Source organism: Drosophila santomea, chromosome 2L (assembly GCF_016746245.2).
Source record: "Drosophila santomea strain STO CAGO 1482 chromosome 2L, Prin_Dsan_1.1, whole genome shotgun sequence".
Classification (NCBI taxonomy): domain Eukaryota; kingdom Metazoa; phylum Arthropoda; class Insecta; order Diptera; family Drosophilidae; genus Drosophila; species Drosophila santomea.
In genome coordinates, this window is record NC_053016.2 from 26,650,546 (window position 1) to 26,669,022 (window position 18,477).

Here is an 18,477-nt window from a genome sequence, read left to right on the forward strand (position 1 = left end):
AATTTTTTACCTTCCCTGCGGTACCAACCATTAAGAGGCTTGGGGTACACTTCTACAATGCATTCCAAAGTTACTTCTCTTTCAACGGGTGCTCCAACCAATTGACTTATGGCTTTAATTGTTGGTGAAACTGAAAGAAATAAAATATATTATTATTGATTATGTAATTTTGACAATCAAATTTATCTTTACACAAAATTATTTATACCCGTTACTCGTAGAGGGCCTCATAGTGTAGTGGACTGCGCAACTACCTGTCAAACACGAGGTCGTGGGTTCAAACCCCACCCATGACGAGAGCATGGCCACACAAACTTTCCTCTTAAAACGATACTTTTCTAGCTTTTAGAAAGTATTCTTCCATCCATAATGCCTAATGCAACAATCTTCGGCATCTTACTCTTGCCCAACCGCCTCACCCCCTCTCCACGCTATATGGAGTAAAACGGGGTCCCCCACATAGTTATCAAGTGCACCTTGTATTCTGCGAACAGCAACCACACCCAGCAGGGCCTGACGCGCGTTACCAGACGGTTCGCTTTTCTACGACTAGCAACATCACCGTAGACGCCACTCCCCGATGACGTTAGGTGGCCTCACCACTGGGATAAGCCGCATCTGGCCAATCACCAGATCGGTCGAAAACCTTAATCGATTACCGAATCAAATACGAGATAATTAAGCATAAACGGCCCCCCAAATTCGATGACGACCATAGGCATATCATTTACGTGTCCAAGCGCATAAAAAAGACACTGCACTTCTGGGAACCCATTTCTGATAGGCTTATGACAGCCAGATTCAGATGTAGAGCTAGACATATAAACATAATACAATGCTATGCCCCGACGGCAGACGCCAACAATGACACCAAGGACGACTTCTACACTGCCCTCACAGCAACCCTCAGCAATGCACGGCAAGGTGACATTAACATCCTCATGGGTGACTTTTGCATTAAAGTAGGCTTCAATAACACCGGACTTGGACTATGCAGACAATATCTGTCTTATCTCTCACAGACTCAGCGACATACAGAGGAAAAGTGATAACCTCGTCAGGATAGCCAGAGGCGTCGGACTCGAGATAAACGTAGCAAAAACAAAAGCTATGCGATTCAACCACTCCAATCAAGGAAACATCATCATACACCCAATCGAGTTCGTCAACAGTTTCCCATACCTTGGCACCATCATATCCAACAGTGGAGGAGTGGATGATGATGTCTCGAGTCGTCTTGGCAAAGATCGCTCAGCATTTGGGATACTATACCGCATTTGGAGAAACAGACGAACAAAGCTCCGGATCTCCAATGCGTATGTGAAATCCATACTGCTATACGGAAGTGAGACATGGCTCGCAACGAAGAAAATAACGCTAAACTGCAGATTTTCAGCAACAAATGCCTGAAAATCATATATGGGATATTCTCACCAAACAGAATAGCCAACACAGAGCTGAAATGGATTAGATAGGGCACGCTTTCAGGAGAAACCCTAGTAGGTTGAAGGTACTGTGCAGTGGTGGTGCGTTTCTAATGCTTATACCAAAGTTGTTACAAAGCATGGACACGATCGTGTGCGCCTTCAACGATGGTTCGTTGTCGCAATAAATGGACTTTGCCCTTGGGAAAAAGTTCATGAGCTAAAGTAGCGCTGGCTTCAGGTCTTCAATAGTTCTCGAGGCGATAGGTTGTACGATGGCAAATTTAGAAAACTGGTCGACGCAAGTAAGGACTCTTCTTGTTTCAGCACATTAAGCTGCTGTATGGACAAGGCGTCCGCTACCAGGTTGTCTTTACCGGGCTTGTAAAATAGTCGAGCATTGAACTCGTCTATGCGGGCCTTCCACTTTTTCTGGGTCCGTTGTTGATCCGTTACTGGTGACTATAAACCCAAAAAAGCTCACGCTTTCCTAAAAAAAAAGCGATTTCTCAGCCAATACTCTCATGTGCGCTTCTTGTAGGCTTTTAACCACCCACTCTACATTTTCGATGTGAGCCTCCTCGTCTTGCGAGAAGATGATCACATCATTAAAATAAACACAGCAAAATTAGCCTATTTGTTCTCGTAAGATATCATCGATTGTTCGCTGAAAGATGCAGGCGGCGTTCCTGAGGCCGAACGGCAGTCTCTTGAACTCGTATTTCCCCCTGTTTACCGAGAAAGAAGTTTTTTCGCGATCACGTTCCGCTAGCACGACCTAATGATACCCGGATTTGATATCCAGGGTCGAAAAATAGTGGGCTTTGCCCAAATTGCTTAGTATCATTGATATATTTGGCATGGGGTATTTGTTGGGAATGGTTCGTTCGTTGAGTTTGCGAAAGTCTATTACCAAGCGCTTGTTTCGGTTTCCCGCATCATCGGTGCCCTTTTTATCTACTACCCATAAAGGGTTTTTGTAGGGGAATGCCGATTTTTGAATTATGTCGTTTTTTAGAAGATCTTGGATCTCCTTATTGACAAAGTCGGCTACGCACATGGAATATGGGTAGAGCTTGGTATAGATGGGCTCTTCGCTTACTGTTCTGATGGTGGTCTTCTGGTCCGAAGTATTGTATGGCAGGGCCTCGTTTGGGTCTGCAAAGGTCTTTTTTCTGCTGTTTAGTAATTTTCGAAAAACCTCCCGCACCGAAGCGTGCGCGTCTGAGCAATCCACATCGGTTAAGTTGACATCAGCGCATTTGTGGAAGGAGATTTTCTCGACTTCTGTACCGGGACAGGATGCCAAACAGAGTGATGCCCCAGCCTGAGCTAACAAATCGAGACCGATTATCCCATCAAAGGTTAACAAGTCTGCTAGAATGAAGAATGTTGCTTTTACGTTGAACAACGCAACAAAGGATTTTTGTGTGACGGTCGTTGAGCCATGAATCGATCGCAAGCTGGATTGCGAGTTAACCGAACGGACGCCACTCAACCCCTTGTTTGGTCTGATGTAATTTTTGGACGTGCCGGTATCGATAAGGAAGCTCATATCCAGCCCTGCCACTCTTCGTCTGATGACGGGTATCAGGGAGTTTGAGGGCGTCAGAATCGCTTTCAACATAATTTTCGATCTGTGCCGCAGCGCCGTTGGCGGCTTCGGCGTACGAGTTTTGCCCTGTCCAGCATCTTGGGTTACATGATTGACCCTTTGTTGTTTGCTCTTACCGTTAGAGCGATTGGACATGGCCGAAAGCTAGCTAACGCCAACGGACGCCTGGGTAGTGTCTAAACTTTGACAGCGAAGGGTCCACCTCCATTGGTTCTGGAGCAATGGCGCGAGTTTGCTGCTCGGCATTTCGCTGGCCGGATTGGCCTTGCTGCTTGTACTGCCTACTAAATTGTGGGTTTTTTGACTCGCTTGCCTGCTCTTCTGCTTGTTGGGGTGGCTTGACCCGCTGCTGGGCACTTTCCTTGTGTTCTTTTTTCTCATGGTCCGATTTTACCTCCATTACGTGAACTGGACGTTTGTCGCTGTATGTGAAGTCGAGGCGACTTATAATCGCGTCAAAGTTAAGTACTGTGCCTTATAATTATAACCGCCTGGTAATGCCGTGAGCTGCCGTCGTACGGCCTAAAAATACGGTAGGTTGCGAGAGCTGCCTGTCTCCATGAATCATACCATATATGTGCGCCTGCAAACTCGGCAAGATTTGACGGCATCCAATGGCTCATCGCAGCGGATATCATTACTTATTTCTATGGGTGCATAAGCTTGCACCTCTGGCGGCGTAATATACGCTGCCACCAGCTGCTGACACATTGAGTTGACTTTGTCTAGCAAGGCCTTATTTGCAGTGGCTTGCTCAGCTAAGGCATCGGTGACAGCTGCATGTATTACGAATTTCAACTGGTCTGGATTATCACAATCAGAGTCCGAATCACTAGACCGACGGCGGGGGGCTCTATAGCGACGAAAGGGTGAATTCATTTGCTTCTAATATAAACAAAACAAAAAGCGCGTGCATTTGATACGCTGCTTTTAATTAATTTGACAAATGTTTTTATACCCGTTAATCGTAGAGTAAAAGGGTATACTAGATTCTTTGAAAGGTATGTAACAGGCAGAATTCTTGATCAGGATCAATAGCCGAGTCGATATGGCCAAGTCCGTCTGTCCGTCCGTCTGTCTGTATGAACGTCGAGATCTCAGGAACTGCAAAAGCTAGAAAGTTGAGACTAAGCGTACAGACTCCAGAGACATAGACGCAGCGCAAGATTGATGATTCATGTTGCCACGCCCATTATAACGCCTACAAACCGCCCAAAACTGCCACACCCACAATTTTGAAAAATGTTCTTATAATTTTTTATTTTCTTATTAGTTTTGTAAATTTGTAGATTAGTAACGGATTTCGGAGAACTCGACTAAAGCGTTCTTTCTTGTTTTGATTGGTGATCAGATCAAGATTAACAACAATCGATACGCAGACTAAATGACAACACACCCAAACTCTTTGGCAAGTATTCTCGCCAGGCTTTTTCCTCCGATGTCTAACAAGGACCCACCCCACTATTCTCCCTACCCGTATTATTTCCTAAGAGTTCAAATATTACTAAATAGCTTCTAAATGTAATCTAGATAAAGCTCTATATACCAAACTCCAACTTTCCAGCTACCTCCTTGGGGTATGTTCAAATAATTTAAAACAAAACAAGAGAGAACGCTATAGTCGAGTTCCTCGACTATCTGATATCCGTTACTCAGCTAGTGGAAGGCGAAGTCTAAATTTCAACACTCTGTAGTCAGCATGCTGCATCTTTCTAGCTTTTATAGTAACTGAGATCTCGACGTTCATACCGACGTACAGATAAGACGGACAGAGAGACGGACATGGCCAGATCGACTCGACTATTAATCCTGATAAAGAATATATAATAAACTTTTTTTGGTGATAGATTTAATGAAAAAAAAATATATTTTCCTTTTTATGATCTTTATTTGAATAAGTTTCACCAGAGGTCAGTTAAGAACTAATTTACAAAGGTATTCTTTCGGCCCAGCAAACCTTTTACAGAGGATTAACATAAGCCTTTTAAGTTCTACTTAGCTTTATATGTCAAGCTTAACAGATCATTAAGCTCGTTACCGTTAAGCGGTTCGTATCTTGGGGGAATGTTATTTATGAGGCTTTTGGAGAGTGAAGCCTTCCAAAAGATCGGCTTTAGCTTTTTTATATGAAGAGTGAATATGTCGTATGAAGAAATGAATATGTCACTCCCCCACCTTTTAGATATTAGCTTGTCCTCAAGCGATTATTTCTAGATATAAGTGTGGTACTGGATTTGCAATTTCAGCTATTTCTGTTTTTGTCTCTGTTTCTTTTTCGATATTTTTGTTAGTGGTTTTACTTGGTTTTAGGTAAGAGATAATAATTTTGTGTGGCGCTGTTTTACATTTCATATAAAAGTAAAATATGTAAATTAAAACTAAAACAGATATGAAGATTATTAGTATGTTTCTGTAAATTGTATTACTCTTATTGTTTAACAAAATCATTTCCTTAATTTCTATGTGTGACATTGGTTCGATTTTTGTTACATTGTGTTCAGTAAATATTACATTTGTGTATTGTTGAATACTATTAGATATTGTAATTTGTTTTAATTCTGCTGTGCAGTTGGATATTTTTATAATTTTATTATTTTCAATATAAATCTCTTGACCGTTACAATTGTGATAAAGTTTTTCTCTGATCATATTCCAGGTTATAAGTATATTTGGTTTAATGTATTGAATATAGGATTGTTTACGATGTTTTTGAAAAGTACAAGTTGGTGTTTCGTGTTTTATTATGTTAGCTATGCAATGGTCTTTGACAATATTCTTTGTTAGTGTATTTAGAACATAGTTGTTATGTGAGTAGAATTTGCCTTCAATATTTTCCTTAATAATTTGGCCATTATTGTCGGGGTAAGGTGCAATGATGAAAGTTGGTCGTTCAATTGAATTCATAGGAATGTGGGACATTAGGAATATTTCATTAGTAGGTACGTTATACCAAGCGGAAGTTTTTATGTTTATCAGATTTTTTTAATTAATGTTGCCAATATTTTCATGTTTTAGTAGTTTAGGATTAAATATTCCTAGTCGTGTTAGTTGTGAACCCATTTCAATGTCTTCGATATATTCGGTAAAATGTTCAATATTAAATATTAATAGATTCAATTTTTGTTCCTTTTTCAAAGAATTGGACTGGTTGTTAATTATTTCTATGCCATTATTGAGACTGTCAATAACGTGGTTTAGAGTGCTGACCTGTACTGTGTCTTGTGATAGAGTCGAAATTTGTTGTTCAATATGTTGTCTGTCGTCTTCGTCTAGTGTGCCAAAAAGATATCTTAATGTGGAACCTACAAAGTTAGCCAGTCCTCGTTTCTTTCGTTTTGAGATGCGTATGCCATTTATTTTTCTTTCCATTTTCTCGGTTAAATATTTAATTTGTGTGACATTTTTAAATTCTGGACATTGTTTAATTATACTATTAAATGTTTCTTCAACTTCTGTAATATTTATTGTAAGACAGTGGTGCATAAAGGTGATGGGGATTTGTATTGTTCCAGATTCAAACAAGATAAATCCTTGATTGTTTTCTATTGGGTTGATTTCGATTGTTCCTGCTGTAGTTTGTGTCGCAATACAAGTTATTATGGTGATTATGAGCCCGATGATTGGGAGGTGTCGGTTTGCTGCAAGTATTTGCTGTCATTAACTTTCTTTTTCTTTTTAAATTTGCTCTTATAATGAATAACGTTTTGACCTCTATTATTTTCGTTATAATGTTTTTCGTCTAATTGTTCTATTCTGCCTGTTTTTCTAAAGGGATTCTTTGATTTTGCGCGTGTTAAGGGTGATTGTCTAAATTTTGTGTCGATTTCGAAATCCTGTCGTTTTTTGTTAAGATTTTTGATTTTCATTTCTTTAATCATCTGGGTATTATAAGTAGGTGTGTCTGCGTAAAGAAGGATGTTAGCCGGTATCTGTCCGGTTGTGTTATGTTTAGTCTTGTGGTTGTATATGTATAAAATTATTTCCATTCGTGTTTCTTTATTTTCTCTATTGTTTTCAGTATTGATAATTCTGATTTTTTCATTTATGGTTTTATGAAGGCGTTCTATGTCTGCTATTCCTGTTTTACTTGTGGTAATATCTATTTGTATGTCTTCGTTGTTTAGCCAAGTTTTTAAAGAAGTGCTTATAAACGCGGAGTCCTTGTCTGCTTTAATTTTCTGTGGTTTTCCCATGTCGTTAAAAATTCTAGTAAGGGCTCGTTTTGCCTCTAACCAATCTCTACTGTTTGTTTTCATAAGTGAAGCAAATTTTGAATAAACGTCTATACAAGATAAGTACTGTTCGTTATCAATAGCATAAAAGTCAATAACATAAATTTCGCGTGGGTTATTTGTCTCTGGAGTTATTTCGAAAACTAGTTTTGTTGGTCTATGTTCTGTCTTTGCAAGGTTACAGACTTCACAATCATTGATAATGTTTTGAATTAGTTTATTATAATCGGGAAAATAGTGAGTTTCTTTAAATAATCGTATCATTTTTTCAATACCAGGGTGTAACAATTTAGAATGTTGAGTAATAATGAATTCTTTAAATTCAGGATAAGATTTTATGTCTTTTAACATTATGATACTTTTCAGAATTTTCACGTTACTATGTAGGTTAATGGTTTCTCGATATGCTTTTTGAAATACTAAAAAGTCTTTATCGTTTTCCAGGTAAATAACACTGCTATTATTTAAGAAGTATTTAATAAGGATATCTTTTGCCTTTGTCAGGGTCATGTCAGTGTATTTGATGGTCAGTTTTATTTTGGAAAAGTATTTCGTTGTCTCTACTTGGTCTACGCTATCTTTTATAAATTCAATTCTTGCAAAATAGTTTATGGGTTTTTCTGTAATTTCAATGTAGGTTTCGTTGCTTTCTGATGAACTGTGTATTGTTGCTGCTGTTAAAATATTTTCTTCTTCGCCTACCATGTTTTCTTCAATGTTGACGCGAGATAAAGCGTCTGCTACATGATTAAGTTTACCTTCTAAATATTTGATTTTTAAATTATATTCGCTAAGTCTAATTCGCCAACGTTGTAGTTTTATGTTAGGCTCTTTAATATTATTTAGCCAAACCAGCGGTATTTGATCGCTCAAAATCTCAAAGGGGACTCCATATAAATATGGGCGGAAATATTTGGTTGCCCAAACGATTGCTAGTAGTTCTTTTTCAATAGTGCTATAATTTTGTTCATGATCATTTAATGTTCTACTTGCAAAGCTTACTGGCTTATTGTCTTGTGATAACACGGCTCCTATGGCGAAATTGCTAGCGTCAGTAGTGACTTGAAATGTTTTTGTGAAATCAGGGCAAATCAAAATTGGGTCGTTCATTATGTTTTCAATTTTTCAAATGATTTATTGTATTCTTCGTTTCTTGTGTCTATTTTAGCTCCTTTTTTTAGAAATATTGTCAGAGGTTTTGCAATCTTTGCAAAGTCTGGAATGAACTTACGGTAGTATCCGCATAAGCCTAAGAAAGATTTGATTTCTTTTGGTGTCTTTGGGAGAGGAAATTTTTCGATTGCCTTAACTTTCTCTTTATTAGGTCGTATGCCATCTGGACTTATAATATGACCTAAGAAATTTGTTTGCTTTTTTAAAAATTCGCATTTGTCCAATTGGAGTTTAAGATTGGCTTCTTTAAGTTTCTCAAAAACCTTCCTCAGTGAGTCTATGTGTTCGTTCAGAGATGTTGAATAGATGATCACATCATCTAAATAAACAAGGCAATGCTTATTTATGAGGTCTTTTAGGACGTAATTCATGCACCGTTGGAAGGTTGCAGGAGCATTTTTTAAGCCAAATGGCATGCGAGTGTACTCATAGTGACCGTGTTTGGTCGAAAACGCCGTTTTTGGTATAGACTTAGGGTCTGTTCATGCTGAACAGCTGAGTCCGGTATCCCGCCAGCAGAGCATCGCTGTTGGCGGAATGTTTCGGAAGTGGGACCAGGAAGCCGTTATTTTATGTGAGAAAATGACTTGAAAATAAAACCCCAAACGAGAAGGACGAGCCCCAACCCCTTGTGTTTCTATTAAATTCTGGGACATTTTGCGACATCTACTTTTCCGGCCCCCCACGTGTACATTTGTGGTCCTTCGAGCCGGATCATCCAGCGCTTTGCCGAGATAAGTACGGTGCCAAAATCCCCACCATATATGTATATACATACGCATATATATTGCTGCGATCAAAATCCGCTCACTATCAACTAGTGGCCACCTGCGCAATAATATATGTTCGTGTGTATATTCTGTATGCATCCTTTCCCTTTTATGTTATCAGCCAATCATCAACTTTCCAATAAAAACACCAAATAAAAAACTAAATTCGCCACCCAAACTTTCACATACACATAAGCATACAGACATTCCATGTATGTTGGCCGATCGATGTACATACATATGTCCATTGCATCTGCATACATTGCGTACATGGCACATGCGCAACGTCGTACATCTGCATGGTCATAGGGTGTTTCATTAATTGCCAAACCATTCAAAACATTCAAACAGACATTAATATCATCCATATCATCCATATCATACCATATATGTACATACATATATTAATGTTATTGTTTACTTTTTCACATACACGAAAGCTTCCACACACACGACAAGCACAGACGTTTTGTTGGACCGGCAGATAAGAACCGGCTGCAGCCAACACTACGACGAACACATCCACGAACACAACCTCCAACGCAGTAAGAGAAAAAAGAATAACAAAAAAACAAATTTTAAAAACAACCATCGGCGCTAACATTTACATATTGTATATATATATGTGTGTACCAGCATATGTACGTATGTGTCAAGGTAGCCACTCTAGGGCCTATTCCAATAAGGGACCGTTCACACTGACACAACTTTTTTCTAGTTTCCCATAGAAAGTGTCAGTGTGTGTTTATTTTTGTTTCTTTAATACTTTTTTTTAACTCCGTTCTTGATTTATTCGCATATCCGATTCGCATATATCGTCTCAAAAAATTGGCCGAACATCCACGCTTATCCAGCGTCCCACATCAACAATTATAGTCCAGCGTGATCCAGCGCCCTCATATCTGTTTTTTTTCTCAATCGATAGCAACATTTATTCCGATTATTGTGTATTCCGCGCTTAATCCAGCGACCCCAGGTTTTATATAAAACGATAACATAATTTGTAACGATTACCATTTGTTTTTCAAGCGCAATCCGGCGCCCCCTTACCTTTGTCTAAATCGATTAATTCCGATTATTCATTTTTCTTTTGATTTTGTCTCTCGCTCAATACAGCGACCCCGGTGTTTTTTCTCTTTTTGTTCCGATTGTCACATCTTTTTTCACGCGTTGTCCTGCGCCCCCACACCCTGTCTAGATTGATGCGATAATTTGGTTCTTAATTACTTTTGTGCGCTTTATCGAGCGACCCAGTATAACTCCAAATCAACAATCCTTAGCTTTCAATTATTTTGGGTGTCCGCTTTATCTAGCGACTCCAGTTATTTTTTTTTTTCCCAAATACGGAACATTCCGATCGAGCCAACTGGTCGCACGCTTATCCAGCGCCCCAATATATAAGTTGTTTCGAGCTTGGTTGCACGCTTAATCCAGCGTCCCAATATATAAGTTATTTTCGATCTTGGTTGCACGCTTTATCCAGCGTCCCAATATAGAAGTTGTTTCGAGCTTGGTTGCACGCTTTATCCAGCGTCCCAATATATAAGTTCTTTCGATCTTGGTTGCACGCTTTATCCAGCGTCCCAATATATAAGTTGTTTCGAGCTTGGTTGCACGCTTTATCCAGCGTCCCCGTATTTGTCCAAGTGGACAGACTGTTTCGCCCCCACACGGTTTTCGGCTCCTCCGAGAGCTTAATATGCCAATTGGCCACGGTGAGGAGGCAAAGACCCGTTTGACTGTTTCCAAAACGTCTCAACGAGTTAGAGCCAAGAGCGAGTCCTCTGTGCCCTTCAAAAGCCCAAGTCCCACTCGAAGCAAAAGCCCATCGACAACTCCACGGAAATCCACGAGCACGTCGCTCCAAGTTCCACGGTCAGCACCGAACACGAAACCGAATTTAGACTTCTCACCCCAAATTACGAGAGCAACCGCAAAAATTACGCAAGCTGAGGCAGACAGGGCCTTGATGAAATTCATGACCATAACCGATAGAGTAGGTCAGTTCGAGGCCAGAGTCAACACCCCAGCAGTCACAAGTCCGTCAATCCACACAAGTAGGGTGCGACTCGAGCAGATCAGGGCCCTATGGGACAAGGTGGAGAAGGAATACGAGGCGTGCTCCGAAGCTCTGTCCGGTCTGGGATCCACAGACACAATAACAGTCATGCAGTCCAAGTATGACTACTGTTATGCCGTTTACGAGCGGTGCGCAGCGAGCCTCAACGAGATCATTGAAGAAGGTTCACGCTCGCAACAGGCCGTTCAGGCCTCCATTCCGGCGCCTCCTCAGGGAGGGTGTCGCTTACCCCCAGTCGAGTGCGACAGTTTCAGTGGGGACTATGTGCACTGGCCCACGTTTCGGGATCTTTTCTCAGCCATCTACATGCACAACCCTCGGCTTTCAGAAGTTGAAAAGTTGTTCCATCTCAATGCTAAAACTAGTGGTGAGGCTAAATCCATTGTGGCCTTATCACCCTTAACCAATGATGGATTCGAATCAGCCTGGAGAAACTTGCAGAATCGTTTCGAAAACAAGAGGCTACTGGTCAACAGTCAGCTTAAGATTTTGTTTAATTTACCTTCTGTTGGCCTTGAATGCGGCAATTCCTTGAAACAGTTAGAGAGCACAATTCAAGGTTGTTTAACAGCTTTGAAAATAGCAAAAATCGACACCTCTAACTGGGATTGCCTGCTCGTTTTTCTGTGCTCTGCCAAGTTGCCAAAGCTAACGCTGTCTCTATGGGAACAATCCCTTATGAGTAAGACAGATATTCCACTGTGGGCTGAATTCCAGGCTTTCTTACAAGATCGTCATCGAACGCTCGAGGCGATCGAAGATTTTAAGCCAAACGTTCAATCCAGAGCACTGCGGACTGACAATAGCCCGCGGGCGATCCAGACCTTTGAGAATAGAGTGACGGTAACTCCACAATCCTGTAAACTTTGTTCGCAAGAGAACCATCCTATCCGAGTATGTCCGTTATTCTTACGAATGCCAGTCGGAGAGCGGGAGAAATATATAAAACAGCAGAAGTTGTGCTTAAACTGTTTTGCTAGAACGCATCTGCTTAGGGATTGCACTAGCACGCATAATTGCAATACTTGTAAAGGGCGCCACAACACTCTCCTACACCGAAGCGGCACTCCACCAGTCCAGTCAGCGGTCAATCCTGACCACCAGGCCCACGTATCCACATTTAACCACCAGCAAGATATACAGTCCACTCCATTAACAAATCAACCAAATGTGCAAACGTTTCTGGCTGTAAACACTCAAGGGGTCCTCCTGAGTACAGCTTTAATAGAGATTTGCCATTCAGGCATCAAATACTCAGCACGGGCACTTATTGACTCGGGTTCTGAGGCAACCTTTATTTCAGAACGCTTGTTCAACTTGATTAAGTTGCCTTATGAATCCATCCATGCTCAAGTTTCAGGGCTCAACCTCACTGTTGCGGCTCAGCCCCGTAAGCGCTGTCAACTCAGCATAGGTTCTCCGGTCAAGCCCCACATCCAAATTAAGACTTCTGCATATGTACTACCACAACTGGCCGGGAGTCTCCCATCCTTTACTTTACCTGAGGACTCTTTAAAGCATCTGCCGCCTTTGCAACTAGCAGACCCAAATTTCTACCGGAGTTCGCAGATCGACGTTCTGATCGGTGCCGATATCCTGCCATCGATCATTCTCAGCGGCTCCCATCCCAATATCTGTGGCACGCTTCTTGGCCAGGAGACCATATTCGGATGGATTCTTTGCGGTCCGATCGCAACGAATCCCACAAGCAGAATATGCTCATTTTCGTCCCGACTAGCTGTCACCGAGTCCAGACTGGACAACATTCTCACAAAATTTTGGGAGGTGGAGGATGTTCCAGTAAAGCGGGTTAGGGAATCCACCTCGATTTGCGAGGAAAACTTTGTCCAATCTACCAAAAGGAACGAGGATGGGAGGTATGTGGTTTCGTTGCCCTTTAAAGAGCCTAACAATATCAACCTTGGGCACTCCAGGTCGATCGCACTGGCTCAGTTCCTCCGAAACGAGATTCGACTGAATAAAGACGTTGTGTCAAAAAAGCAGTACGACTCAGTCATTCAAGAGTATTTAGATTTAGGGCATATGCACCAAGTCTCTCCGGACGACTCTAATAATTTTTATTTGCCCCATCATGCTGTCTTCAAACCAGACAGCACCACAACGAAGGTTCGCGTTGTGTTTAATGCTTCCAATCCTTCATCAAACGGGAACAGCCTCAATGATATCCTTCATGCGGGGCCCGTACTGCAGTCCGATCTTACTATCCAGATTCTAAAATGGCGTTTCTTCAAGTATGTGTTCAATGCGGACATCACAAAAATGTACAGGCAAATTCGGGTAAATTCAACCCATACGCGCTTTCAGAGAATCCTCTTTCGCAATAAGGATGGAGAGCTCTGTGACTATGAACTCGATACAGTCACCTTCGGCGTAAACTGTGCGCCTTTCCTAGCCATCCGCGTTCTACAACAGTTGGCTCAGGATATCCGAGGCCAATATCCTTTGGCAAGTGACATCATCTCGAACTTCATGTACGTTGACGATGTGCTCGCAGGCACTCACACTAAGCAGTCGGCAGTTTTAGCCATCGAGGAGCTTCGGCTGGCTCTTGAGAGTGCTGGTTTTCCATTACGGAAGTGGACCTCGAACGAAAGAAAACTCCTACAAGAGGTTCCAAAGGAGCACTTGATTAGTGCAGACTTTCTGGAGCTTGAAGAGGCTAGTACGGCGAAAACTCTTGGGATCCGTTGGCAAGCTACATCCTATAGTTTCTTTTTTATTCCAATGGTGATCCACCTCCAAACTGCTTACACAAAACGAGAGGTTTTATCTCAGATAGCCAAACTGTTCGACCCAGCAGGATGGCTATCACCTTTCGTAGTCCGAGCCAAGATTTTTATGCAGAAAATTTGGCTACGGGAGCTGGGCTGGGATCAGCCACTCCCCAGGGATCTCGCGACCCAGTGGCGGGAGTTCCTAGAAGGGTATCCTGCCCTGAAGGAGATTCGTATTCCGAGATGGGTACGTTTCCATCCAGCTGCGAAACTTCAGTACCATGCGTTTTGCGACGCGTCACAGGACGCCTATGGGGCTGCTATTTTCGTCCGAATCGAAACGAAGGAAGGCTGTTGTACTCATCTACTTACATCCAAAACCCGAGTCGCTCCTGTCAGATCCATCTCCATACCACGCTTGGAATTGTGCGGAGCAGTGCTGCTCACGGAGCTGGCAGCTCTAGTAATTTCTGAAATGCCTCCTCATGTTTATGAGACCTTTTACTGGACCGACTCCACGATCGTTCTTGCATGGCTGAGTAAGCCAGCGTGCACCTGGACAACATTCGTTGCCAACAGGGTCGCAAAAATCGAACAGTGTACCGGCGGAAGCAAGTGGGGACATGTACGATCCGAAGACAATCCAGCTGATCTGGCAAGCCGGGGCGTCTCACCCCAAGAGCTGAAGGACAGCGCACTGTGGTGGCGTGGGCCAGCTTGGTTGCACCTCAAACAGGAGCAGTGGCCGAGTGAGTTGTTGGTCCATCCGGAGACTGAGCTTGAGCAGCGCCCCGTCAAATGCCACACGGTCGCAGTGCCCTCAGCAGTTGAAATCCTAGAGAGGTTCTCAGCCTTTGACCGAGCTCTGCGAGTTCTTGCTTATGTGTTTCGTTTTGTGAAAAGTTGCCGGAGGGAAGGTGTAGCCTCATCGGCAGAACTCACTGCGGCGGAGTTGTCGGAGGTGCAGGAGCGGCTAATTGTGCTCACTCAGAAGAATGAGTTTCCCGCCGAATATAAGGTTTTGAGCAACAAGCAACCAGTTCCACCCGCAAGCGCAATTTCGAACCTAAACCCCTTTCTTGACGGGAATGGGGTCTTGAGAGCAAGCGGCAGGTTACAAGCATCTGAAATGCTTAGTTATGATGAAAAACATCCGATCATCCTTCCTGCACGGTGTAGGTTCGCCGAACTTCAAGTCTTGTTTATCCATCGCATATCCTTGCATGGGGGGAATCAATTAATGATCCGACTGATCCGTTCCAAATTCTGGATTCCCAAGCTTAAAATGTTGGTGAAACGAACAATACATTCGTGCCGAGTGTGTGTTATTCACAAGAAGAGACTGCAGACGCAGTTGATGGGGAATTTGCCCCGTGCGAGGTCCACGTTTTCCAGACCGTTCACCCATACGGGAGTGGACTTCGCAGGACCATTTGACGTCAAGAGTTATGTCGGTCGAGCCTGCAAAATCACAAAGGGGTACGTGTGCGTTTTTGTGTGTTTTACTACCCGGGCTATCCACCTCGAAGCGACCTCGGACTTGACTACAGAGAAGTTCCTGGCCGCATTCTCCCGTTTTTTCGCTCGGCGTGGGTGTCCACAACACGTCTACTCTGACAACGGGAAAACGTTTGTCGGAGCTTCCACGTCCTTATCAAAGGATTTCATTGAAGCTACCAGAACATCGGTTTTATCGCAGCACAGTCTTCAGAATGTGTCCTGGCATTTCAACCCTCCTGGCGCACCTCATATGGGAGGGCTTTGGGAGGCAGGTGTGAAGAGCTTCAAGTCGCATTTTTACAAGTACACAGCCGCTGGGAAATACACGTTCGAGGAACTGACTACCCTCCTGGCGAAGATTGAGGCCTGTTTGAACTCCAGGCCCATCTCGCCAATGTCCGAAGATCCCACGGACCTTATCGCTCTGAGCCCTGGGCATTTTCTAATCGGTGGACCATTACTTGCGGTAGCAGAACCTGAGGTTAAAGAAGGTCCCAGCTCCATTATCAATCGGTGGCGGAGGTTGAAAGCCCTGAATCAGCAGTTCTGCCTGCGTTGGAAGGAGGAATACCTAAAGGAACTCCACAAAAGGAATAAATGGAAGTTCCCAACGCGAGATCTCCAGGCTGGAGACATGGTGGTGATCAAAGAGGAGAACTTGCCATCCAACGAGTGGCGACTTGGGCGTATCCAAGTGGTCTGTCCCGGCGTGGACGGCAAGGTCAGAGTGGCAGACGTGCTCACAGCACGGGGGGTCGTCCGGAGACCAGTGGCAAAAATGATCCGCCTTCCAATGGACAGCCCGAATGAGTCGAAAGACTCCTCCATACTTTAAGTATTTGAAAACCTGCTACTGACGAGTCCTAAGTTGTGTCGTCCTACGTTGTCCATGTGTCATGATCATCCGCATCTATCTCATTTAATTTTTTATTTTGCCCATTTCTTATGTAGCCGCATATACAATGGCTCCAGCGATCCGCCACGGTGTATACCGCTGTCGAGTGTGCAGGGGGATTCATCCATTGAGGAGCTGCCAGCGATTCCTGCAACTGCCGGCTGTGAAGCGGCTCCGGGCAGTCTTGATTAACAAGTACTGCGCTAACTGTCTGGCCCACGAGCATTCGGGCCGGTCGTGTCGCAGCAAAGCGAGGTGCCGCATCTGCCGAGAGGCCCACCACACTCTGCTGCACATCCGCGGCGAACAGCCAGGCTCTTCGAGGCCTCAACGGAAGCGTGAGCCACAAGCAGCGCCTCAGCCTCAACGGCGTCAGGAGGTGGTTTCGACCGGGTCACGACGCTCAGCCTCGCCGATGGATAGGTCCCCACCCCACAGCTCATTGTCAACGCCGACGGGCGCGCCTAGCTTGGTGCGGACGAGCGTCAGCATCCTTCCGACCGCTGCCGTGCTCATTGGGTCCGAGCAGAAGAGATTCGATGTGCGAGTCTTGGTGGATCCGTGCTGCCCCGTGAGTCGCATCCACGTCTCGCTGGTGAAGGCCCTCAACTTGGCCGTCACGGGCGTGGGCAACGAACGGCTGTGCACCACCGAGATTCGCTCGAAAACGTCCCGGATGAGCAAACAGCTGCTGATGGTGGTGGACCAGCAGATGCAGAGCCGGACGCCGGCACAGCCCCTGGATCCGAAGGTGCAGGACATGTTCCACAACATGACGCTAGCGGATGACCGGTGGTTCCACCCAGCGCTTGTCTCGGCTGTCCTTGGAGCAGACGTTTACGCCGACCTGATGCTGTCGGGTATCATCGCGAGCCAGGACGGCCTGCCCATGGCACAAAATTCCAAGCTGGGATGGATTCTTTCGGGACGCTGTGCAAGTATTCCTCTTGCAAGGGGGGGAGAATGTTCATGCTGAACAGCTGAGTCCGGTATCCCGCCAGCAGAGCATCGCTGTTGGCGGAATGTTTCGGAAGTGGGACCAGGAAGCCGTTATTTTATGTGAGAAAATGACTTGAAAATAAAACCCCAAACGAGAAGGACGAGCCCCAACCCCTTGTGTTTCTATTAAATTCTGGGACATTTTGCGACATCTACTTTTCCGGCCCCCGACGTGTACATTTGGAGCACTAATCAAGTGCTCCTTTGGAACCTCTTGTAGGAGTTTTCTTTCGTTCGAGGTCCACTTCCGTAATGGAAAACCAGCACTCTCAAGAGCCAGCCGAAGCTCCTCGATGGCTAAAACTGCCGACTGCTTAGTGTGAGTGCCTGCGAGCACATCGTCAACGTACATGAAGTTCGAGATGATGTCACTTGCCAAAGGATATTGGCCTCGGATATCCTGAGCCAACTGTTGTAGAACGCGGATGGCTAGGAAAGGCGCACAGTTTACGCCGAAGGTGACTGTATCGAGTTCATAGTCACAGAGCTCTCCATCCTTATTGCGAAAGAGGATTCTCTGAAAGCGCGTATGGGTTGAATTTACCCGAATTTGCCTGTACATTTTTGTGATGTCCGCATTGAACACATACTTGAAGAAACGCCATTTTAGAATCTGGATAGTAAGATCGGACTGCAGTACGGGCCCCGCATGAAGGATATCATTGAGGCTGTTCCCGTTTGATGAAGGATTGGAAGCATTAAACACAACGCGAACCTTCGTTGTGGTGCTGTCTGGTTTGAAGACAGCATGATGGGGCAAATAAAAATTATTAGAGTCGTCCGGAGAGACTTGGTGCATATGCCCTAAATCTAAATACTCTTGAATGACTGAGTCGTACTGCTTTTTTGACACAACGTCTTTATTCAGTCGAATCTCGTTTCGGAGGAACTGAGCCAGTGCGATCGACCTGGAGTGCCCAAGGTTGATATTGTTAGGCTCTTTAAAGGGCAACGAAACCACATACCTCCCATCCTCGTTCCTTTTGGTAGATTGGACAAAGTTTTCCTCGCAAATCGAGGTGGATTCCCTAACCCGCTTCACTGGAACAGGGTC

At 44.0% G+C, this 18,477-nt stretch overlaps 2 protein-coding genes across 3 annotated transcripts in view; one reads left to right on the forward strand and one right to left on the reverse strand.

Moving 5' to 3' along the window:
• Window positions 1–18,477, reverse strand: part of LOC120444328 (lachesin) — a 278,432-nt gene that overhangs the window by 92,513 nt on the left and 167,442 nt on the right. The window contains exons 1-2 of one of the 2 annotated variants that reach the window (XM_039623893.1): window positions 9,614–10,334; window positions 11–130 (exon numbers count right to left, since the gene is read on the reverse strand). In XM_039623893.1, coding sequence (XP_039479827.1) covers window positions 11–130; window positions 9,614–9,818 — 325 coding nt within the window. In that variant the 5' untranslated portion in view covers window positions 9,819–10,334. Of the gene's footprint in view, window positions 1–10; window positions 131–9,613; window positions 10,335–18,477 lie in introns of those variants that run through there. The other variant, XM_039623884.1, reaches the window with a different exon arrangement.
• Window positions 14,031–16,499, forward strand: LOC120444320. Its single transcript, XM_039623871.2, has 2 exons — window positions 14,031–14,437; window positions 14,549–16,499. The coding sequence occupies exons 1-2, from the start codon at window positions 14,040–14,042 to the stop codon at window positions 16,362–16,364; spliced, it is 2,214 nt and encodes a 737-aa protein (XP_039479805.1). The 5' UTR covers window positions 14,031–14,039; the 3' UTR covers window positions 16,365–16,499.